The 23,149-nt window shown below is 56.5% G+C and overlaps 2 protein-coding genes and 1 long non-coding RNA gene across 3 annotated transcripts; all 3 read right to left on the bottom strand.

Annotated features, from left to right (window-relative positions):
- Positions 1-2,685: 2,685 nt before the first annotated feature.
- On the bottom strand, positions 2,686-6,518 carry LOC140843963 (uncharacterized). Its single transcript, XR_012121949.1, has 2 exons — positions 6,116-6,518; positions 2,686-5,781 (listed from the first exon to the last, which is right to left on the bottom strand). It is a non-coding gene; the product is annotated as an uncharacterized lncRNA (long non-coding RNA).
- A 3,783-nt stretch (positions 6,519-10,301) lies between these two features.
- Positions 10,302-12,405, bottom strand: LOC140843961 (pancreatic adenocarcinoma up-regulated factor-like). Its single transcript, XM_073214658.1, has 4 exons — positions 12,285-12,405; positions 12,114-12,195; positions 11,799-11,904; positions 10,302-10,698 (listed from the first exon to the last, which is right to left on the bottom strand). The coding sequence occupies exons 2-4, from the start codon at positions 12,166-12,168 to the stop codon at positions 10,317-10,319; spliced, it is 543 nt and encodes a 180-aa protein (XP_073070759.1). The 5' UTR covers positions 12,169-12,195; positions 12,285-12,405; the 3' UTR covers positions 10,302-10,316.
- A 4,374-nt stretch (positions 12,406-16,779) lies between these two features.
- Positions 16,780-18,902, bottom strand: LOC140843962 (pancreatic adenocarcinoma up-regulated factor-like). Its single transcript, XM_073214659.1, has 4 exons — positions 18,825-18,902; positions 18,654-18,735; positions 18,339-18,444; positions 16,780-17,238 (listed from the first exon to the last, which is right to left on the bottom strand). Exons 2-4 carry the CDS (start codon positions 18,706-18,708, stop codon positions 16,902-16,904), a joined length of 498 nt encoding a protein of 165 aa, XP_073070760.1. The 5' UTR covers positions 18,709-18,735; positions 18,825-18,902; the 3' UTR covers positions 16,780-16,901.
- Between the last annotated feature and the right edge of the window lie 4,247 nt (positions 18,903-23,149).

Here is a 23,149-nt window from a genome sequence, read left to right as displayed (position 1 = left end):
CACTGAAGCACCACATCTCTCATTAGCAGAAGTGTGCTCTCCTCTGAGAGTGTCTGACTCTCCAGAAATTATCCAAGAATGCTGGGAGTTTACTCATCCACAGGGACTGTCCTATAAGAACTAAAAACATCCCATGATTCCTTCAATTCAGTTCCATTGCTTAGATCAAGGTTAAGGTCAAGACTTAAATGGTCTTGGGTCAGGATGCTGATGAATATGGGTCCCCACTGTCCACCGACCCCGTCCCCCTGGTGCTCACGGCTGCCCCACCCCGGTGACCTACATGTGGGGTCGAAGGTGGCAGGTCTTGAAGGTCACACTCCTAGGCCCCCACATCATTTCCCAGAGCAGAGAGCCTGAGAGGCCATGTGGAAAGGGGCGTCTAGCCTCAGCAACCCTTGCTGCTGAGCCAGATCACGCAGGGAGAATCGCCTTTGGGGCTTTAGGGTTACTTTCTGCTGAAGGACCCAGTTGGGACCCTCCCAATTCATCAGAAAAATTGTAATAGTTTTTCTAAATTCAAGCCTCCCTAAATTCAACTTTCATGACTGGTCTCCTAAGTGTATTAATTCAGCCATTTTATGCTTCACCTACCATTTAGTTTTCTCCCATTTCTTCTGTTTTCTCCTGTTGGTAATTTTGCGCTGAGTCCTTTCAGTCGCTTCACGTTTCCCACGTATGGTGACGTTGTCCAAATTTAGTGCTGCGCTGCACCTGCTGTGTTGGGCCTGGTCTGCCGTCTGCTGTGATCCAAGAGGGACTGGGTTTAATCCATATGCCTGGAACTGAGGCCATTCCCTGGGGGACCCTATTCCCCTGGGGACCCCGTAAAGGCAGAATGACAGACTGAATCCTTGGCCCTATGCAAATGAACTCTTCCAGTGGCTTAGATTTGCATATTCCAGGGTCTCTAGAAGTTCAGCCCCACAAACAAAAGGCAGTCTCTCCTCTTTTCGCAGACAATGGTGCCCACTAGCCTAATTTTAGCACAACCAAGAGGGGCTCCTCACACGATTCCTCCCCAAATAATAAGCAGGGTTATCCAGTGACACACATCTCCACCCACGAACCTAGAGGAGCTCAGAATCAGCCTACAGGTGACTCATCTATCTCATTCCAGTTACAAAACAGACGTCTGGCGTTTTGATGCACACTGACTTATAGCTAACTATAACTGGGTGACTCAGAGCCTATTTCCACTCTTGATTTTTTAAGACAAAAAAGTTTTTTTTCATTTTAACTTTTCAGTGTATAGTTCTAAAAGATAGGGCATTAAAAATGACCTGCAATACCATTATAACATTGAAGAAAATGGACAATAATCCATTGGTAGCAAATAGAATTAGTGTTCACATTTTCCAGTAACAATATAAATTGTTAAAGGGTGATTTTTTAAAACCCTAAAATTGTGACTCATGCAGATATAAAATGAACATGCATTGATGTTTTTATTTCATTTATTAATGAATGAGGGAACTACACGATGCTACAAGAGGTTCAAAGGAGAATTCAGAGTAATTTAGGCCCGCAGGACTATCAGCCATCTACGATTAACAGAACCTGACTGGCTCAAACAGCAGGACGCCTGGAGGACAGCCAGCCTCACCAGAAGTACCTCACCCAGGAAGGCACGCCCTGTGCCTGTGTGTGGAAGGCAGGAAGACCCCTACCGGGAGGCGGCAACTTCCAGCCACCTTTCCCCTGTGGACAGGTTCACAGTGACCCGGCTCTGTCCCCCCCAGCCCACAACTCAGGGACTTGCTCAACCCCAGTGGCCTCAGCAGAGGATGCACCCAGGCAGAGGGACGGAGGAGTCCTTGCCTGCAGGTCCCTCCCTCCCTCTCCTCGTGGTGACAGGGCGGGGGCCCCTGCTGGCCCCCGCCCTATCAACATCCTGGGCCTGGGTCAGGATCTTAAGCCGGGGAGGGGGTGGGGGGTCAGGCTGCACTCAGCCAAACGGGCCCAGCGTCTGCACCCACAGGCCAGCCGACACAGACTGGACCCAGGGAACCCTGGGTGAGTCTCCGTCAAGTACTTCTGGGTCCCACTCAGCTTGCTGTTTGTATGGTCGGCCTTACTCTCGCTTGGGGCCCTGTGACCTGTGACTTCCAGGCCCACCTTCTGGCAGGATCTGCAGTGCAGGAGGCTTGGAGGTGACACACGAAAACAAGCCCCAATGGAGGTTTGAAGGTCACAGCCCGGGAGCTGCGCTGAGGACCCGGGGAGGCAGAGCAGCGCTGCCTGACCAGTCCTGGACCTGCTGCGCCCTCACTCAGGCCTCACCTGAGATGCAGCCTCTCCCCCCAAACCGATCTGCAGCACCTTCAGGCAGGCCACAAATGTACCAGCACAAAAGGGTCAGCGGGGCAGAGAGGGAAGTGACTCACACAAGGTCACAGCCGTGAAGTGGGAGCCAGGACCCGAAACAAGATGGGCTAGGACAGAGCCCGCACCCTTAGCCAGCAGGAAATGTCACCTCCTGCCTTGCCACCTGCCACCGGGATCCAGCAACTCAGTCCAGGCCATTGCCAGGGCCAGGCAGGCGCTCATCACCTGAGTGGGGTGAGCCCAAGGTCCCCGACCCATGCAGGAGCCAGACTGGGGTCGATTGTTTGCTACTGGTTAGCAACAAGCTCAGAATACAGACTGAGAAGCTTTTAAAAACATTGAGAGTCATCCCACAAGTAATTTTAAAGTCAGCTTTATTGAAGTATAATTTACACGCAATAAATGGCACCCATTTTAAGGGTACACGATGATGCCTCTTAACAAATTTGTAGTCCATGTACCCACCACCACAGTCAAAAGCAGGGATTTCAGTTGTCCCCCACGTCCCCCATGTGTCTCTTCCCAGCCAATCCTCCGTCTCCCCTCCCAGTCCCCAGGCAACCACAGATCAGCCTGTCTGTCCTGGAGTTTTATATCAATGGAATCATGCAGCACGTGGGGTTGTGAGCCAGCCTCTCCCACTGCAGCGCAGTGTCTGTGAGGTCCGTCCACAGCATGGTGTCGCTGCGGTCTATTATTTTTTATTGCTGAGTGGGACCCATTGTTTGGACAGACCATGATTCCCGTCATCCACTCTCCTGTTGATGGCATTTGGGTGCTTCTAGTTTGGGGCTATTACCTACAAAGGTGCTGAGAGCACTTGTGTATGGGTTTCTGTGTGGACGTATGTGTTCATTGTTTCTGGGTCATATCTCGGAGCAGGACGTTCAGGTCATGAATTAGGTGTATGTTTAACTTTTAAGGAAACCATCAACTCCTTTCCAAAGTGATTGTATCGTTGGGCATTGCTGCCAGCGGTTGGTGTGGGTTCGAGTTTCTCCACTTCCTCACCAACACTTGACTACGGTCTGTCTTTTTGATCAGAGCCATCCTACCAGGGCTGAAATGGTATCTCGTGTGGTTTTATTTTGCATCTGTCTGATGACAGATGTTGTGGAGCATCTTCTCGTGGGCTTAAGTAGCCATTCATGTATCTTCTTTTGTGCCTGTGCAGATCTTTTGCCCGTTAAGGACATTTTGGTTTGATTATTGTGTTGTAAGACTTCTGTATTCTGGCTACAAATCCTTTGGCAGAGCAAGTGTATATTGGTGAAACCTATTTTTATTATTATAAAAAAATGTAGGCATTTTTTTATGTCTTTGTCCCCTCTCCCATTTTTTAGCAATTCATTTTTACTGTACTTTACAAAAGTATATGTTATTGGCTGAATTATATCTACCCTCCCCAAATCCATATGTCAAAGTGCTGATCCCAGGACCTTGCACATGACTCTGTTCGGGGACAGGGCCTTTGGAGAAGGTGTGCGGGCAAACTGAGGGCACGTGGGTGGGCCCCGATGCAGCAGGACCGCTGTCCCCGCAGGCAGAGGAGGTGTAGACACAGGACTCGTGGTGCACAGAGGAAGTCCCCATGAGGACGTGGGGAGGAGGCGGCCGCCGGTGAGTCCCTGCTGCAGGAGCTGCCCGGTCTGTGGCTGTCACAGCAACTGGGAGCAGCTTCACGTGGCATCTGACCATTACAGAGTGGGAGAAAACGGCCCTCCACCACAGAAAGTTCTGGAAGCCTTGCTCTGGGCAGCGCGACCCGGGACTCTTTGGTGTAGATGGCCCCAGTCACTGCAGGTCCTGGTTTGCTTGGGGCCACCTTGCACAGTGCCTGTCCTGGTGTGATCGCCAGTCCTCTCGTAATGGTCCCCAGAGTTGGACCATGAGTCACATAGTCACTCCGATCATGGCCCAGCTGACACAGGGGCCCTCAGTCTGTGAAGCCTCGTGACTGTCAATCCTGGCCTCCTTGTGTGGCCGCAGTGGCTGCCAGCTGGCCCTGTCCGGCCTTGATGGCCTTGATCTCTGGGCCGGCCCGGGCATGGGCTCCACCCCCCCTGCTCCCTGCTGCAGTCCACAGAGGCCCTGGGGGCACCAACTGGGGCCCATGCCCGCCGGCTGGGTCTTAGAGGCAGGGGTGGCGCCACAGCCGGCTGTCACAGCCCCACACCCTCTCTGGCGGGGACTCACTGGGGACCAGACTCCGTCAGCTCCCACGGGCTTCCTGAGGCAGGGGGTTCCTGCCTCCAGGTAGCCCACGAGGCTGTGGGGAAGGCCGGGGCGGGGGGCCAGCTCCTGGGACCAAGCCTGCATCTCTCAGCGCCCCTCCCGCCCTGGAACAATCTATGGAGGGAGGCCTCAGGGCACATCTGGCTTCAGAGCCAAGAGCTCAGGACGGACGGGGGTCTTCAGCCGTGGACAGAGGACGAGACAGTGGGGAGCCGCAGACCAGGCCGCCCTGTGGCCTCGGCCCGGACCCAGCAGCCCGGTGCTCCTGCAGCCGCAGCCCCGACGGCAGCCACACGCGTGGGGCTCTGCAGGGCTCCTCCTCCCCGTGCAGCTCCCTCGGCTGCCAAGGCTGAGGTAGAAGGAAGGAGCCGGAACCAACAGCCAAACCCACAGAAAGCTCCTCCCCCCACCATGACCGCCCCACAAACACAAGCCCCCTTTGTCCTCTCTACACCCCACCCCCACCCACCTCTGCAGGGGATGTTTACTGAGGATTTAGAGATGACAGTTCTCCAGCCCCAACCTGGGCAGATGGCAACAAAGAGGGCTCTCTTGCTGCCAGGGGGCAGGACAGGTGTGGGCCCGCACCTGGGAGGCGGGGCGGGGGTAGCTGTGTGGGGCTGCCACCCTGGCTCCAGCACTCAGAGCCCAGCCACCCCTACAGCCCATCTGGCTGTCTCCCAAGGGCATCCCCGAGGCTGGCCCATCCTGCACCCTGGGGGCCTCTGGCAGCCCAGGGACTGGTGACACTGCCTGGACACAGGTCAGGGACAGGCTGGGGCTGGGAGCCACACAGTTCAGTGTTGGATACGAAGAAACAATCCTTGGCCAGCCCACAGATGTCCCCCCAGGGCTGAGCCAGTACAGGGATAAGGAAATGCAGACAATTCACTCAGATGTTCCGGAAGGCTGGCTTCCGTCAAAGGCCAGGACATTCGGTAAAGGACGCAGAGCAAGAGCCGGACTCAGGATCAAGAGGCCCGGCCTCAGCCGGCTCTGCCCGGCTCCGCCCCAGGCCCCGGCGAGCCCACCTCCAGGACAGGGAAGGGCCTGGCGAGGAGCGTGCGCCTCGCAGAGGCTCCAGGGCCCTCAGGAGTGGACGTCTCTGCCCACTGGGCTCCGGAGCTGGAGGTGGCAGAGGGACGGCAGGATCGGGGTTTAAACTCCACAGCTCCCTGGGTTAGTCGCTCCACCTCCTAAGCCTGGGTTTCGTCGTCTCTGAAAACGGGAGATTGGCACCACAGGTTCAGGCCCCGGGTGTTCGTGAGGGTTAAATCAGGAGGCAGTCGTGAAGCCGCCTAGCGTCAGGCCTGGCCCCAAACCAGTGCATGATGATGCCAGTGTTCCTTCCCTCCATCTCTCCTTCCCCCACCCGCCCACTGGCCCATCCAGCCCACCACCCCCAAGTCCACCACCCATCCCCTCATTCCAAGAAAAAGACCCAAATCTCAGGAGACTTCCTAGCACACATACGCATTAGCAGAAACTGGTTTCCGCAGGCGCAGTTGGGAGCCAGTCCTCCCACCACAGGGCTGCGCATTGCTATCCGCACCTGTCCGCCGTACCCCGCTCCTGGGGTCAATCCTCAGCTTCAAAGCGGGGCTGATTTCTCCGGCTCCTCCTGTGCCCTTCTAGTAGGGCTGGGCAGCTTTTCTGCCTGGACACCTCCTCTTGTCCTGGAGAGATTCTTCCTTCCCTAAAGCTAACTTACATGGCTGGACATCCTATTGACCAAACTTTTTAAGTTTGTGCCCTTTTATATGTCTAGATGCATTTTAAAAGCAGGGAAGCAGATATGTCAAACTGTCAACAGTGAGCAGCATTGGGTAATGGGACTTCTTTTCAGTTTAGCTGTGTTCCCTACAACTTCTGCAGTACACATGTATCACTCTTGTAATATGAGAAGAAAAATACTGTGCAATTACATTTCATAGGAGAGGTGATTTCAGTGTCCATTCCCGCTCCCCCTCCTGCTAAAATGTCTTTTTCTCGTTTGCCAACTCAGGACATCTGAAGTGGTTTTAGTCCATTCATTGAAGGATCTTTATGTCGACGTATCAGGGACATGTCAAGCTTTTATTTTAGGGAAGTGGGGAGCAGGAGAGGGCTGTGGTCAGGAGGTGATGATAGACTGAGACATCTGGACATCAGCAAGGGTCTGGGGAGGGGGGTGACAGTCCTTGTCCTTGGTTACTTGTCTCCAGTCATTTTGTTGAGGTGGGTCTGCCCCTGACATTCCTCTAAGTCCTTGACAATCCAGTCATCCTTTTTACATACCTCTTTATCTCCTTGGGGAAGGTGAGTTTTGGGTAAGGGGATGGTTACATCAGTCTTAAGTCGTGAGCAAGATTCCTTCTAAGGACTAACAAGCCCAAGAGTAGGGCTACAGGGCTAAGGAAGAATTAAGGCAGCAAAGGAAATAAAAACAGTGTGAAGGCAGAGATGCTACTTGTTCACTTAGTTACACTGAGACTTCACAAAAGACAATACAAGTGGGCAATAGGCACACAAAGATGCTCAAAATCATTGGTTACAAGATGGCCCAAATGTGAAAGATTGACAATGACACGTGTTGACAAGGCAGGGGAGCAACCGCAATGCACTTCAATTGCTGGTGGGAATGGAAATGGCACAACCACTTTGGAAAACTGTTCTTGTACTTTCTTATAAACTTAAGCATACACTTAAACCACTTGAGTCATCCATTCCATATTTACCCAACAGGAATAAAAATATGTGCACACAAAGATTCACACACAAACGTTCATAGAAGCTTTATTCATTATAGGCCAAACATCAACTGGTAAATGGGTGGATAAAATGAAGTATAAGTAAAATCAAATAGTACTTGGCAAAAAAAAAGAGAACAAACTACTGAAATACAAACACTATGGATGAATCTCAAAATCATAATGTTGAATGGAATGCTAGATACAAAATAGTACATCCCGCATGATTGAATTTGTATGAAATTTTAGAAAGGACAAAATTAATTCATACTGACAAAAAACAGTGGTTACCCGCTACTGAATCTGGGCAGGGGCTGAGGGGCAAGGGGCACCTGGGAACCTTTATGTGGCGACAGAAACCTTCTACATCTTGAGTGTGGGGTGGTAGTTATGAAGGTGTATACATTTACCAAAACTTACCAATCTGTACTCTTAACATAAATGCACTTTATTGTAAACAAAGAATACCTCAATAAAGCTGACTAAAAAAACAAAACAGGAAAACTCAGAGAGAATACAGTTGAATATCAGAACTGTAGAGGGTCACATGACCTGAGTTTGGAAGAAGCAGACAAAGCCATAAAGGCAAATGTGGACGGATATGATAGCATGAAACAGAAAACTTCTATATGAATTTTAAGATCAATCAAATAAATGAGACAAAATATTGGGAGTGACTGCTTGACGGGTATGGGGTGTGGGGTTTCCGTTGGGGTGAGGAATACGTTCTGGAAATGGATGGCGGTGATATTGCACAACAGCGTGAAGGGACTTAATGTCACTGAATGTACCCCTGAAAGGGTTTAAATGACATATTTCATGGTATGTGTATTTTCCATAATAAAAATAGTTTTCAACCTCGGACACCATGTGAAATTGATGTGGAGAACATCACAGGACCCCCTGGTTAGCTGGAAACCCCCAGAGAGATGGGGACAGGGTCAGAGAGGGAACTCAGAGAAAATATTCCATATGCCCAATGGCATGGCACGGTGGGGGTGCAGACCCCCGGCTCTGAGGTTTGGAGCCCTGGAGAGGCGCACCCTGCTCTGGCTACCCCAGCAGACTCACCTGGGGTGAGAGGGAGGGGCGCCTCTTGGGAAGAGGGGTGCAGGGCAGGCCAAAGCCACCAGCCCCTGGGTCTCAACCTTGGCCTATTGAGGTTCTGAGCAGATAGTTCTTGGTCGTGTGTGTGGGTAGGGCCGCCAGGGGCACCGCGGGGTGTTGAACACCATTCCTGGCCTCCACCCAGTGACACTTGCCCAGCTGTGACAACCCAGCAGGTCCAAATGGCCAAGAATCTCCCGTGGGCACCACCAGCCCCAGCTAGGAACTTCTGCTCAAGCCAAGGGAGGTAGTCCCACCTCGGGGAAATCTGTGGCTCTCCCAGGATAACGGAATTCCCCCAAATGGAACTGCAGTGGGCGTGGCGATGGTCAAGCTCAGGACTTGGGATGAGTCAGGACTTGGCCACTAGCCCCTCGGGGACTTCGGGCAAGGCGCTGAATGCCTCCGAGCCGGTTCCTCAGCCGTAAATGGGAGCAGAGCTGTAACGAGACGTCATGAGGGTTACATGACCCTCATGAGGCCAGCGGAGCCAGGGCCCCACCGGGCATTGTTGGCAGCCCTTGAAGGGGCAGGTGGGGGCAGCCTTCTACGTGGGGAGCCTGACTGAGCCTGGGCAATTCCGCCCAGGTGAGCAGAGTGGGGCCTGCCTCCACTTTCTCTATGGCCAGCCTGGTGCGGCTGGCGGGTACGTCCTGTCTCCAGCCCCTTGGCAGTCCTGTCGGGAAGGACTTGCCCACTTCCCCTGCGCCCAGGGCCCCGTGACTCCTGGATGCTCAGAGCAAACATCCCTCCCGTGGTTTGGGACCACCCTTCGCCTTAGTCGGTTAAGTCCTCGTACACCTCACGTCCCCTTACCTGATGGCCAGGGCCTCACGGCCCTTCACCCAAACCCCTGACCTCTCCTTCCCGAGCCTGCACTGGCCTGTGGACGCTGCTCCAGCCCAAGTACCGGGCACTGCCTGGAAGCCAGGCTGAGGTCCCAGGTGGCCCCACACCTGCCGAAGGCAAACAGGGCCGGAGCCCGACTGCTGTCTCCCCTTTCTGCTTCTCTCCCCGGACCCCCCCACCCCCCAGGGACGCAAGGCAGGGGAGGTGGCTCCCACTTCTGCCTGGGGGAAGGAGAGGGGACCCCCAGGGAGTGGGATATGCATAGAGACACAGCCCTCCTCTCCTGAGGAGGGTTCCAGGCTCAGACATTTGATCTCCCCCTTGCTTTATTGACAGATGAAATAGTCAATTTTGAAAACTCCCATAATCATGAAGTAGTGATGAGTGGAACTTCCCAGATATCCAGATGACTCTGATGGATAGTACAGGCTACTAGCATGTGTGATGAAGTCAGAGCGAGCCTTACTTGAAGGAAATTCAACATTTCCAGAAGAAATGAATGAAAATCAAGAACAATTTCCCAAGTTCATGGGCTCCCTGATTTTTGCTCACAGACTCCAGCTGAGGAAACACCAAGAGGCTCCAGGCGGCATGAAAATTAAAACCAGAGGAGAACTTCAGCATGTCCTCATGTGGGCAGGTGAGGGCCAGGACCTCTTGGGCACCGAACCTAGGCTTTGCAGCCAGGCCACCTCATGCTGGACCCCAACGTGGCCACTCTGTCTGCTGTGTGACCTGTGGCCAAGCCACTGTGCTGTCTCTGCCTCAGTTTCCTCAGTGTGCGACGGAAGTAACAGGAGTCCCAGCTCAGAGGCTGCTGGGAGCAGGGCCGAGGGGAAGGGGCCCAGCACGGGTGCCACCACCCAGGATCTGCTGCTGCAGCCGGGCACAGGCATGGGTCCCACTTCCAACGTCTCCCTTCCTGTGCATCATGGTCCCACGTGTGAGAGCCTTGTCCCCAGACCCAAGGACCATACTTGCACACACTGTTCCTGTAGAAGCTTTATTCACTGGGGATTCGGTTCCACGGTGCCTCAGGCCACCAGCAGCCAGGTGGCCTCAGCTGGGTCACCAACGCCCCATCCTGGGGACCCTGGGGTGCTCATTCTCTTGCAGTAAAGTGACACCTGAGTGTGTAGTTATCAAATCTGATGGAGGCTCACCCCACTCAAAGCCAATGTCCGAGATGCCGAGAAGCCCTGTATGGCCAAACAGGCCTCTGAGCACCTGCTCAGCCTGGTCAGGGAAGGCAGAGAAGATGGTGCCATCCCCCTTCCCAAAGGTGGCCCAGCGCCCCTGGTAGGTGTACACGAACAGCTGCCTGATGAATAGCTTGTAGGAGCCGTACACCCCTATGATGTGCTCCCCTGGCCTAAGGATGAATTCCTGGTCATTCACACCTCGGTGGCCACACGTTTCACTCCAGGAGGATCCGTATCTCACCTGGATACTGGGAGACAGAGGCAGCTATGAAGACCCCCACAGGGTAACACGACCCTCCCCAGGTCCAAACAGCGCCCCAGCCAATGGCAAAGGGCACAGCCTTGTCCCGCAGTTAAGTCCCTGGGCGCAAGAATTTGGGTTCCTGAGACAAACGGGCTGTTCTCAAAGCCAGGCTCTGCAGCCCCTGGGCCCTGTGATCCTGGGAGCGGTACCCAGCCTCCCCAGGCCCGTTTGCTCATCTGCAAAGGGGGAATGATTTGGGGGCCAGTCGGCGACACCACCTGGAAGAAGAGCTCAGCAAGGGCCAGGTCACGGTGGCCCTAAGGCGGTGCCGCTGCTGTCTGGCTCAGAGAGGGCAGCTGGCCCCAGGCCAAGCGTGGGCTTTCTGAGCCCGGGTCACCGACCCCAGCCAGGCACAGGTCCGAGGAGCGGGTCACACTGGGTCTGCCCACCTGGGCTTCTCTGTGCCCCTCCCCTCTCTTCGGTGCTCATCAGAGAGCCCCTCTCCACCTGGTCCCCACCCTGTCCCTCTGTGCCACTTGCTCCATCCATTCTCTCTCCTTGACCCCAGGTGCCAGATGTGCAGAGCACAGATGTGCCCCAGGCCTTGAGCAAGGGCACAGCCCCAACATCAGGGCCTTGGCCCTCGGCTTCCTGCCTCTACGCACTTCCGGTGACTTGGGTTCGAGCAGGGGTCCATTCAGACCTTCATGCCTTTCTTCTCTGGCTCTAATGTGGACATACCTGCCGCTGGGTCCCCGTCAGGCACTCTGGGACCGAGGGGCCATTTTGGGTTGAGCTGAGCTTGGGTTGAAAGAAGTAAGTGGGCAGGAGCATCATCTGCTCTCTCTTAAGATCAGCCCTGGAAGCAGTGGCTGGACTCGCACACCACCCAGAACACAGTGGGCTGGGGTGCGGGGCAGGAGGTCACAGAGGAAAGGGGCAGTCGGAAAAGTGATGGCTGGTGGCTCCACGAGTGCAGGGAGCCATGCGGAGCCCAGTGAGGGCACTGGGAGAAGAGGCGCGAGCCCCCCACCCCCCAGCAAATGCTGAGACTGTGCTGGGAGGGGGACCCAGCCCTGGCTGCAGGGCCCTGCAGCCACTCACCTCATCAGTTGGCCAAAGATGCTGAAAGACACCCGAATCCCCGTTATTTCATTTTCAGGGTCTGGAGAGGTACTGAAATACGTGCCTCCTCCTCTCCCGTAAATCTCTAGATGGAGAAAGCACAGGGTGGAGACACCGAACTCCCCAAGGCAATGTGGGGTTATCCCTGGCACAGCCCTCCTGGCAGACACGACAGTCCTGAGACTAGAGTGAGCCTGGGACCAGGGCTGAGCCCAGACCCAGGGTGTCCTGATGCGGTGAGGAGAGGGTGGCCCCAGGGAGATGGGCTAGAGGGGACAGACCCACAGGACTTACGTGCTGCCCAGCAGGTGGGGCTCCACAGGAGGGCGAGGGTCAGCCACAGCAGCATGGCGTCTGGCTACGAGTGTCAAGGGTCCTGGAGAAGAAGACAGGCCATCCGCCTCTCAGTGAGGGTCCCCCAACCTCACCGGGCTCCATGGCACTGGGTGGGGAGCCCCGTCTTACCTGGTTGGCAGAAGCTCAGGCTCAGTCCTGGCTCGGGGAGTCCTGTACCACACACGGTGCCTGCCACCCAGCCCTTTATACCCTCCCGGGCCCTGTGGGCCCCCAGCCAGAAGGAAGGAGCAGGGTCACTAGGGAGCCCAAAGGGGGCTGGGCAGTGGGGGCTCTTCCTGGGGCTCCTCAGTGCCATCCCAGTGCCGTCCGGACATGGTGTGCTTGTTGTCGTGGCCCCGTGGCTGCAAGAACTATTTGGGATGGGACAGTGACAGCATTTCTTCGTCACCCTGTGTCTGTCTAGCTAGATCTTCGCTCTGAGTTGGGGGGGCTTCGCTGAGAGCTCTTTCCAGCCTGGGCAGACAGGTGTCCACACCGTGGACACAGGTCAGCTTTTCAAGGAAGGAGGCCGGGACCCTACCTGCTGCAGAGCCAGGTCCTGTGCTAGCCCTGGCCAATCCCCCACCCCTCAGAGCTGCAGAGGACAGTCCAGGTCTGGCTGGCTGTGCTCAGGGGAGGAGACCCAGGTTGCTGCCCTCAATGGTCGGTCACCTGGAAACACCATCGTGCTCTGAGCTAGGCTGGAGGTACACAGTCACAGGCCCTTTCCACCTTTGGAAAGAGCCATGGGTCACAATGGTCAACAAGGGTGACTCTGGGTGGGCTCTCTGGCTCTGTCCCCACAGAGTCAGCCAGCCCCGTGGCCCTGTTCCCACCTGCCCACACACACAGTCCCACCCGCTGCTCTGGCCCAGGGGGACGGGGCAGGGCTGCATTAGTGCCCAGCCTTGAGTGGGGGCACAGGCCCAGAGGGGCTTCCCCTGAATATGGCCCTCCCTGGAGGGGCTGCTTGGGGCTCAGGCCCCAGATTCCCTTTGCACAGGTGACGTCCCACCTGACCTTCCCTTGCTGCCCACGACCCTGGCCCCAGGCCCCCAGAGGCAGCAGAGAGGGGTGGGGAAGGGGCCGCAGCTTGCAGGAGGCAGAGGGCAGCTGAGCAGGTCCCGAGGCCCTGGGAACGCCCTGCTGGGTGGAGGCAGAAGAGGCCTGGGACCCTGGCAGGTACGGCTCTGCGGAAGGGCCCGGTGGCCGCACAAAGGGGGCTTGTGTTCCTGTCCCCGCCCTGCCTCTGGGCACGTTTGAGTTTGCTGCCAGCTCGGGAAGCTCCTTGCCAGCACCGGGTTGGCCGGCTTGCTGCCCAGAAGGAGGCTCTGTCTGGGCCGGGACTCCAAGAAGCCCTTCCTGGGTGGGAGCTGGGGGAAGAGACAGGCGCCAGCCTGGACCAGGAAGGGATGCGGGGACTCTCCCAACGCCACCGGACGCCTTTCCGTCCTGCGCACGACATGCTTGTGAGGGGCGCGCATGCGCACCCGTGTGCACACGGGATACACTTCAGGGCACGCGCCTGTCCAGCTACCCTGCACACACACGCAGATACTTGTGCACTCTGCTTCAGAGGCCCCGATGCTGGAGGTGCGCCCCCTGGTCCCCCTAGGCCCAGTGCAGGCCCTGAGCCTGCCCAGGAGACTCCCCACAGGCCCCTTGTCCCTGGGGATCAGGGCTGCCCCACGGGGTTTTACTGGGCCCTAAGGCCATCTTCCCCTCTGCTGCTGGGCCCGCCCTCACTGTGCTGGAGCCCCAGCCGTGGGGCCTCTCCTCCCAGCAGCCGCTGGCCCTCGGCTGGCTGGCTGCGTGCTGGGGGTTGGGTCAGGCGGCACCCTGGGCCCCTGCCCTGTGGCTCTGAGGCTTGGGGGAGACCCCTCTGTGCTCTGCAGCCAAGGCATGCCCGACAGCAGACCTCCATTCTCATTGCACAAGACGCTCTCAGCTCCGCAGGCTTCTCCACTTTTACCCAGAGAAGCTCAACACTTTTATTGGAACCAACCAGGCCCGCTATCCACACCTTTTGTCTAATTGTCAGTGATTAAAATGCCATTAGTGCAAGTGTTGACCATAAAATGCTCTATACCCAGGTTTCAGGTTGAGAGGGACAGATGTCGAGGTTCCAGCTCCCTGAAGGGCCTGGTGTAGCAGTGAGCTTGTGCTGTGTGAGGATCACTGCAGACCTCTTTTCTTTCTCCGGCTTCTGGAGGCCGTGTTTTCCTTGTGGCCCATGTATCCATCTAACCAGCCATCCATCCATGGATCGTGGGAATTTTCATACATTTCAACACAAGTTGCAGACATCAGTACACCTCCCCTCAAACGCTGAGACATTGGGTAAAGGTTGCATTGTGGTAATTTTTGAAAGATTCCTCCTTTTGTTTCTGTAGTTGACTTTTATTTCCTATGGAGAAAACTTCACTTTTATAATAAAGTAAAGGGATCTTTACTGTGCAAAGAAACCTAGCTGTGCCATTGCACGACCTTCTCTCCCATTATCTTGAAGCTTGTCCAGGACAATGGTCAGCCACAGACGCTGGCATGCAAATGCTTCTCCAGGCCACCATCCACTTCTCACTTTGAAAGGAGAAACAAGCGTCCTTCGTAGGCACATGACCAGGATACGTGGCATCAACCTGGGCACAAGACTCAGTAAGGGAGAGACCTCTGGGGGTGGGGAGAGGGAGAAGAGTACACCCCAATGAGGAGGACCCGCAGAGAGGCTGGTCAGGCTGGGGACAGAGTGAGGCTCTTGGCAACGGGGACGCAGGCCTGGGTCATCACAACATAAATCCAAGTGCATGGAAAAAAGGTATGTTTCTGGCACCTTGGGTTCCTGCAGCTCACCTACCTGCTCTATTCAGCAAACACCCAATGAAGACCAAGGACTCCAGGCCATTCCCTCATCTCTAGGGGAACACGTGAAGCTTGGGCCACGCAATCTCAGCTCACCTGCGCCCCCTCGTGTCGCATCGGCCACATGGCAGACACAGGTACTGCAAGAAAAGAGATTTTTCCTGCAGGAAATTGCATGTGAGCAGGAGGGTCAGGACGGCTGAGGCCCTCCTCAGAGGGAGGGACCGAGGGAGCTGCCAGTACCCATGTGGGCCCCAGAGACCTGAGGACAGCATCTCGCAGATGCCATGTGAAATTCCCCTAACACCAGTGTTCCAGTCCAGTAAGCTGCGGGATGCTGACCGTTAATGCCTCTTACAGGCATTGGTGTTGAGGTGCACAAGGTCACAGCCTTACCTGAAGGAAATTCAACATTCCAGAAGAAATGAATGAAAATCAAGAACAATTTCCCAAGTTCATGGGCTCCCTGATTTTTGCTCACAGACTCCAGCTGAGGAAACACCAAGAGGCTCCAGGCAGCATGAAAATTAAAACCAGAGGAGAACGTCAGCGTGTCCCCATGTGGGCAGGGGAGGGCCGGAACCTCTCGGGGACTGAGCCTAGGCTTTGCAGCCAGGCCACCTCATGCTGGACCCCAACGTGGCCACTCTGTCTGCTGTGTGACCTGTGGCCAAGCCACTGTGCTGTCTCTGCCTCAGTTTCCTCAGTATGCGACGGAAGTAATGGGAGTTCCGGTTCAGAGGTTGCTGGGAGCAGGGCCGAGGGGAAGGGGCCCAGCACGGGTGCCACCACCCAGGATCTGCTGCTGCAGCTGGGCACAGGCGTGCTGGCCCTGGGTCCCACTTCCAACGTCTCCCTTCCTGTGTGTCATGGTCCCACATGTGAGAGCCTCGTCCCCAGACCCAAGGACCACGCCTGGACACACTGTTCCACAGAAGCTTTATTCACTGGGGATTCAGTTCCATGGCCCCCAGAGGTCTCTGGGACTCAGCCCTCGGCAAGCACTCCCGTGGGACTTGAACTTTGGGATGGGGGTGGAAGGGTGCATTAGTTTCCTGTCACTGCTAAAGAGAAGAATCACACTTCTAGGAACACTGCCCCAGCTAGCTCAGGCTCTCCCCTCGGACCGTGTTGATCTCCCAGCTTGGAATGGCCTCCTGCCCTTGTCTCCACATGGCCAGGTCTCACTCAGCCTCAGGGGCTTAGCTCAGATGTTGCCTCCTCCAGGAAGGCCTCCCTGAAGCTTACCCCCAACACCCAATCTGGGGGCAGGTGCTCATGCCCAGTGCCCTGCAGGTGTCCCACCAATGCAGAACCACAGCCAACTGCTACCTTCGGTTCCACCTGCCTTGGGTGACCTTCACTTGACACCTACCTCTTCTTCTCTACATCCCCAGAGCCCAGGGAGCCTGAGATAGGTGGAGCCTTGGCAAATGTGCCCCAAGTGAGTGGATTAGTGAATGAATAAAGGAATGAATGAATGAGTGGCCTCGCTGAGGCCCTAGACCACTCAGAGGGGCCCAGAACTGGGGCTGGGCCAGCAGAGGCCCACTGCATGGGCTTGGAGTGGGGCTGGGAGGCAGCCTTGGAGCCCAGACTCCTTGGAGTTTGTGGGATCGGCCCGGAACCCATTGTGCTCAACCCCAGATTCAGGGAGGCCTGGGGGTGTGGCCACCTCTCACCCACCTCTGCTCTGCCCAGAGGCCTCATCCCCATGTGCTTGGAAGGTTGGTCACGCCCCAGACCCAAGGACCATGCCTGCACACACTGTTCCGCAGAAGCTTTATTCACTGGGAAGTCAGTTCCATGGTGGCTCAGGCCACCACCAGCCAGGTGGCCTCAGCTGGTCGCCCAAGCCCTGGGACCTTTGTTAGTCATTGCTTTGAGTCAGGGGGTAGTACTCTGTGTGATGGTTGTGGCCTCTATTAGAGGCTCACCCCACTCAAAGCCGATGTCCGAGATGCCTAGAAGAGTATAGTGTCCAAAGACACCTGTGAGCACCTGGCCGCTGTAGTCGGGGTAGGCAATGAAGGTGAGGCCGTCCTCCATCCCAAAAGTGGCCCCACGCCCCTGGTCGGTGTACACGAACAGCTGCCTGATGAATAGCTTGTAGGAGCCGTACACCCCTATGATGTGTTCCCCTGGCCTAAGGATGAATTCCTGGTCATTCACACCTCGGTGGCCACACGTTTCACTCCAGGAGGATCCGTATCTCACCTGGATACTGGGAGACAGAGGCCACTATGAAGACCCCCGCAGGGTAACACGACCTTCCCCAGGTCCAAACCGCGCCCCAGCCACTGGCAAAAGGCACAGCCTTGTCCCGCAGTTAAGTCCCTGGGCGCAAGAATTTGGGTTCCTGAGACAAACGGGCTGTTCTCAAAGCCGGGCTCTGCAGCCCCTGGGCCCTGTGATCCTGGGAGCGGTACCCAGCCTCCCCAGGCCCGTTTGCTCATCTGCAAAGGGGGAATGATTTGGGGGCCAGTCGGCGACACCACCTGGAAGAAGAGCTCAGCAAGGGCCAGGTCACGGTGGCCCTAAGGCGGTGCCGCTGCTGTCTGGCTCAGAGAGGGCAGCTGGCCCCAGGCCAAGCGCGGGCTTTCTGAGCCCGGGTCACCGACCCCAGCCAGGCACAGGTCCGAGGAGCGGGTCACACTGGGTCTGCCCACCTGGGCTTCTCTGTGCCCTTCCCCTCTCTTCGGTGCTCATCAGAGAGCCCCTCTCCACCTGGTCCCCACCCTGTCCCTCTGTGCCACTTGCTCCATCCATTCTCTCTCCTTGACCCCAGGTGCCAGATGTGCAGAGCACAGATGTGCCCCAGGCCTTGAGCAAGGGCACAGCCCCAACATCAGGGCCTTGGCCCTCGGCTTCCTGCCTCTACGCACTTCCGGTGACTTGGGTTCGAGCAGGGGTCCATTCAGACCTTCATGCCCTTCTTCTCTGGCTCTAATGTGGACATACCTGCCGCTGGGTCCCCGTCAGGCACTCTGGGACCGAGGGGCCGTTTTGGGTTGAGCTGAGCTTGGGTTGAAAGGAGTAAGTGGGCAGGAGCATCATCTGCTCTCTCTTAAGATCAGCCCTGGAAGCAGTGGCTGGACTCGCACACCACCCAGAACACAGTGGGCTGGGGTGCGGGGCAGGAGGTCACAGAGGAAAGGGGCAGTCGGAAAAGTGATGGCTGGTGGCTCCACGAGTGCAGGGAGCCATGCGGAGCCCAGTGAGGGCACTGGGAGAAGAGGCGTGAGCCCCCCACCCCCCAGCAAATGCTGAGACTGTGCTGGGAGGGGGACCCAGCCCTGGCTGCAGGGCCCTGCAGCCACTCACCTCATCAGTTGGCCAAAGATGCTGAAAGACACCCGAATCCCCGTTATTTCATTTTCAGGGTCTGGAGAGGTACTGAAATACGTGCCTCCTCCTCTCCCGTAAGTCTCTAGATGGAGAAAGCACAGGGTGGAGACACCAAACTCCCCAAGGCAATGTGGGGTTATCCCTGGCACAGCCCTCCTGGCAGACACGACTGTCCTGAGACTAGAGTGAGCCTGGGACCAGGGCTGGGCCCAGACCCGGGGTGTCCTGATGCGGTGAGGAGAGGGTGGCCCCAGGGAGATGGGCTAGAGGGGACAGACCCACAGGACTTACGTGCTGCCCAGCAGGTGGGGCTCCACAGCAGGGCGAGGGTCAGCCACAGCAGCATGGCGTCTGGCTACGAGTGTCAAGGGTCCTGGAGAAGAAGACAGGCCACCCGCCTCTCAGTGAGGGGCCCCCAACCTCACTGGGCTCCATGACATTGGGTGGGGATCCCCGCCTTACCTGGTCGGCAGAAGCTCAGGCTCAGTCCTGGCTCAGGGAGTCCTGTACCACGGTGCCCGCCACCCAGCCCTTTATACCCTCCTGGGCCCTGTGGGACCTCAGCCAGAAGGAAGGAACAGGGTCACTAGGGAGCCCAAAGGGGGCTGGGAAGTGGGGGCTCTTCCCAGGGGAATCCCCGCAGCCAACCCTGGGAGGCTCCCGGACGTGCCCTGTTGGTTGTCTTGGCCCTGTGGCTGCACAAACAAGACGGCAAAGGACAGGCATTTCTCTGTCTCACCGGGGCTCTCTCCTCGGCACTTGGGCAACATCTTGGCTGCAGCAGGGGATGACCCTGGCTGAGGAGGCTGGAGCCAGCCTGAGTGCAAATCTTGGCCTCCCTGCTCTCCAGGCCTCCCCTGTGCAGCCAGGGCAGCCCTGGGAGCTTCCGCTGTTTCCTCTGTACGTGTAAATATAGCCGTAGAACTACTCATGGGTTTATGACAATTCACGGAGACCCTTCTCCATCCCCAGCCTGGCACCAAGAACTTTATGCATCCCTAAAAGTGCACAAGGACACACTTTGGGGCACCCTTTGAAATCACAGATTAGAAACAACAGACTTGTCCATCTAGGTGGGTGAGTGGGCAGACGTCCCCAGCTGGTTACAGCACCAAGGGTGCCGAGACAGGCCTGGGAGGGCACAGACCCGCCCGGGCAGTGCTGGCTCTCCAGGAATGGGACATTGGTTCGAGGGGAAGGCAGTGTGGGGGCACTGGGGCGGGGTGGAGCCCTAACCAGCTCACACCTCCATTTGCTACACCACATACCTAGCCCGGGGGCCAGCACTGTGGCCCGCAGCCTAATACAGTCCTCTGCCGACCCGACCAAGCACAGCCCATAAGCTAAGAGTGCATTTATACTTTGTAATGGTTCAAATATTTCCAAAATAGTATAGCATTTGAGAGTCATGAAACTGTGAAATTCCAGTGTCCATGCCCAGAAATCGGGTTACAGGTGCTCATTGGCCTGATCATTGGCACATCGCCGAGGCTACTGCGGCAGAGCTGAGCGGTTGTGACAGGGATTGTATGGCCAGGAAAAGCTAAGAGGGGTTACTCTGTGGCTCTGCCCCCACAAAGTCAGCCAGTCCTGTGAGCCCTGTTCCCACTTACCTGCAGCTCTGGCCCCGGGGGACGGGGCGGGGCTGCATTAGTGCCCAGCCTTGAGTGGGGACACAGGCCTAGAGGGGCTTCCCCTGAATATGACCCGCTCTGGAGGGGCTGCTTGGGGCTCAGGCCCCAGATTCCCTTTGCACAGGTGACGTCCCACCTGACCTTCCCTTGCTGCCCACGACCCCGGCCCCCAGGCCCCCAGAGGCAGCAGAGAGGGGTGGGGAAGGGGCCGCAGCTTGCAGGAGGCAGAGGGCAGCTGAGCAGGTCCCGAGGCCCTGGGAACGCCCTGCTGGGCGGAGGCAGAAGAGGCCTGGGACCCTGGCAGGTACGGCTCTGCGGAAGGGCCCGGTGGCCGCACAAAGGGGGCTTGTGTTCCTGTCCCCGCCCTGCCTCTGGGCACGTTTGACTTTGCTGCCAGCTCGGGAAGCTCCTTGCCAGCACCGGGTTGGCCGGCTTGCTGCCCAGAAGGAGGCTCTATCTGGGCCGGGACTCCAAGAAGCCCTTCCTGGGTGGGAGCTGGGGGAAGAGACAGGCGCCAGCCTGGACCAGGAGGGGATGCGGGGACTCTCCCAACGCCACCAGACGCCTTTCCGTCCTGCGCACGACATGCTTGTGAGGGGCGCGCATGCGCACCCGTGTGCACACGGGATACACTCCAGGGCACGCGCCTGTCCAGCTACCCTGCACACACACGCAGATACTTGTGCACCCTGCTTCAGAGGCCCCGATGCTGGAGGAGTGTCCCCTGGTCCTCCTAGGCCCAGTGCAGGCCCTGAGCCTGCCCAGGAGACTCCCCACAGGCCCCTAGTCCCTGGGGATCAGGGCTGCCCCAAGGGGTTTTACTGAGCCCTAAGGCCATCTTCCCCTCCTCCCAGCAGTGGCTGGCCCTTGGCTGGCTGGCTGGCTGGGTGCCAGGGTTGGGTTGGGGTGGCACCCTGGGCCCCTGCCTGTGGTGCCCTGTCCCAAACTGCAGATAGTTCTGGAAGGGTCAGAGCCCCATGTGTGGGGGTACCGGATCCGGGAAGAGGCTCAGGAGCTGAGTTCCTCGAGGACGCCCTGGGCTTCATCCACGGGGCATCCAGGAGTCCCCTTGAGGTCAGCAGCAGCCCCTGCCCTGGTCAGCAGGGGTCTGTAGGACCCACTGGCCCCAGTCATGCCCTCCTTGTCCAGCTGGGCCCAGCCCTGCAGCCAGTCTAGGCAGTGAGCCTGCCCCAGCAGCCAGAGGGAAGCAGAGGGTGACCATTTCTGGGTTTGTTCATTACTTCACTGAATAGACTGCATGTCTGTTCAATGAAAAACTGGCCTTGCCAAGGGCAGGCTCCTGACTTTTCCCTCATGGGACACCAGCTCCGGGGAAGGGGACTTGCGCTTCCCACTGTCATGCCCACCCCCACAGCAGCACCTACATCGGGCTGGGGCACCTCGTTGTGGGTCCTGTGTGCCCTCGGGCCCTGGGATACACAGGCACCTGTCCTGTTCGCCCTCTGCCATGTTCTGGGGGCCTCACCAGTGCAGCCCCGGGCTGGGTCTGTGTGTCTTGTGGTCTGACTCAGGTGTCTTGCCCTGGCCCCACTGGCCCTATAGCCTCCAGGCCAGGCCCCCAAGCATGGTACTGGCTCCCAGGAAGGGCCTGGGGGTGGGCGGACACATCCTCTCCTGGATACCCGGTGTGTCCCGAGGGCAGGGCCTGAGCAAGGCAGGCTGCCGACACTGCCGCGCCATGCGGCCCACCGCCCCAGGCCTTCCTCGCTCCCCTTCCCAGGGGGATTCTGGCCTGTCTCCCCGGGACAGCTTTGCCTCTAACAGGAGGCAGGGGGCAAGGAGGTGCAGCCACCTGGAGCACATGCCCGGCTCACAGTCCTAGGGGTGCACGGGCCCAGCTTCCCAGTGGGACACCCCAGGCGCTGTGTGCTGGTGGGCATGTCTGCTCTCCACGCTTCCATAGTCAGGTCCCTCTGAACTCCAAAACCAACCTCAATTCCCACCTCACACTGAGTTTCCAGGAGTAGAAATGGAATTCCACACCTTATTTCTACCTTCTTCCACTCGTTTGTTCTACTCATCACACCCTTTCCACTTGACACCCGTCTGTATGGCATCACTGGCTTCCTCCCCGATCCCTCCTTCCAGTTTTAGGGTCCCTGTGATGACACCGGGCCTGCCTGGCTAATCTGGGATCACCCCCCATCGCACGTCCTTATCTTAATCTCAGCTGCAGACTCCCTCCTACCACAGAAAGCGACACATTCAGTTTCCAGCAACAAGGATGTGGGTATCCTTGGGCTCTGCTATTTTGCCTACATAGGGAACTTGTATCCTTTCCAAACCTTTGTGTCTGAGAAAGGCCCAGTTTTGCCCTCCCCCTTAAATGATGGATTTCTGGATTTAGAATTCTAAAACTAAAATGATTTTCTCTCAGATCTTGGGCGATCGCGCTGCATCATGTTCTAGCACCCCATTCTAGAATTTCCTTAGCATTGTACTCTTGCTAATAGTGGTGGGCCTGAGATTTTTGCTTAGAAGTGACGGCGAAACATCAGTTTGTTTCGGAAGCAGGTAGCTTGAATCTGTAGCTACAGAATCTCTTATTCAAGCCTGAGAAAATGTCACTTGTCCACAAGACCCAACCAGCTGGGTTTTCAAACACAATTAACATTTTTCTTTTCCGATTACAACACGATAGTAAATGGTTATTGGGAAAAAGCTGAAAAGGATTAAAAGGTATAAAAGGGATGTTAATCCCCCATACTCCCATCACCCAAGGGTAAAAAGTGTCATGTTGGTGTCCCTGTGCACGTACCCAACTCTCCAGATGCTTAAGTATGTGCAACGCTCTGAATTGCATTTACGTTTAGAACCTGCTAGAAATACTTCAGTTTCTCTGTAATTATTCTTGTTCAACATCTGCATAAGGGAAACCATAAATCTTACTGGCTGTCTAAAAATTCAGTTCTGGCTCTCCACAACTTTTTGAAAAAATAAGAAAAGGAAGGGTAAAGAAGAAAAACACATTGGCAATACTCCCGCGATACAAGTGGTGAGTTTAATCAGCTAACATTTACCTTTTTAAAACTATGCTTAAAAACAAAAACAAAACCTCTCTCATGACAGCAAGCTAGATGTTCTCATACCTAAAGATGAAACCTGCAGGCTTAACTTGTGAATTTGATAGCA

Source organism: Manis javanica, chromosome 10 (genome assembly GCF_040802235.1).
Source record: "Manis javanica isolate MJ-LG chromosome 10, MJ_LKY, whole genome shotgun sequence".
Classification (NCBI taxonomy): domain Eukaryota; kingdom Metazoa; phylum Chordata; class Mammalia; order Pholidota; family Manidae; genus Manis; species Manis javanica.
The sequence above is the reverse complement of the archived record's forward strand: the minus strand, read 5'-3'. Positions and strand labels throughout refer to the sequence as shown.

Bases quoted from the DNA above. Each gene is read 5' to 3' on its own strand.
- LOC140843962 (XM_073214659.1), bottom strand. From the start codon at position 18,708: ATGCTGCTGTGGCTGACCCTCGCCCTGCTGTGGAGCCCCACCTGCTGG. The intron at 18,445-18,653 runs GTAAGTCCTGTG...TTCTCCATCTAG, and splicing joins CCCCACCTGCTGGGCAGCAC to AGACTTACGGGAGAGGAGGA. The intron at 17,239-18,338 runs GTGAGTGGCTGC...TCTGTCTCCCAG, and splicing joins ATCTTTGGCCAACTGATGAG to TATCCAGGTGAGATACGGAT.
- LOC140843961 (XM_073214658.1), bottom strand. From the start codon at position 12,168: ATGCTGCTGTGGCTGACCCTCGCCCTCCTGTGGAGCCCCACCTGCTGG. The intron at 11,905-12,113 runs GTAAGTCCTGTG...TTCTCCATCTAG, and splicing joins CCCCACCTGCTGGGCAGCAC to AGATTTACGGGAGAGGAGGA. The intron at 10,699-11,798 runs GTGAGTGGCTGC...TCTGTCTCCCAG, and splicing joins ATCTTTGGCCAACTGATGAG to TATCCAGGTGAGATACGGAT.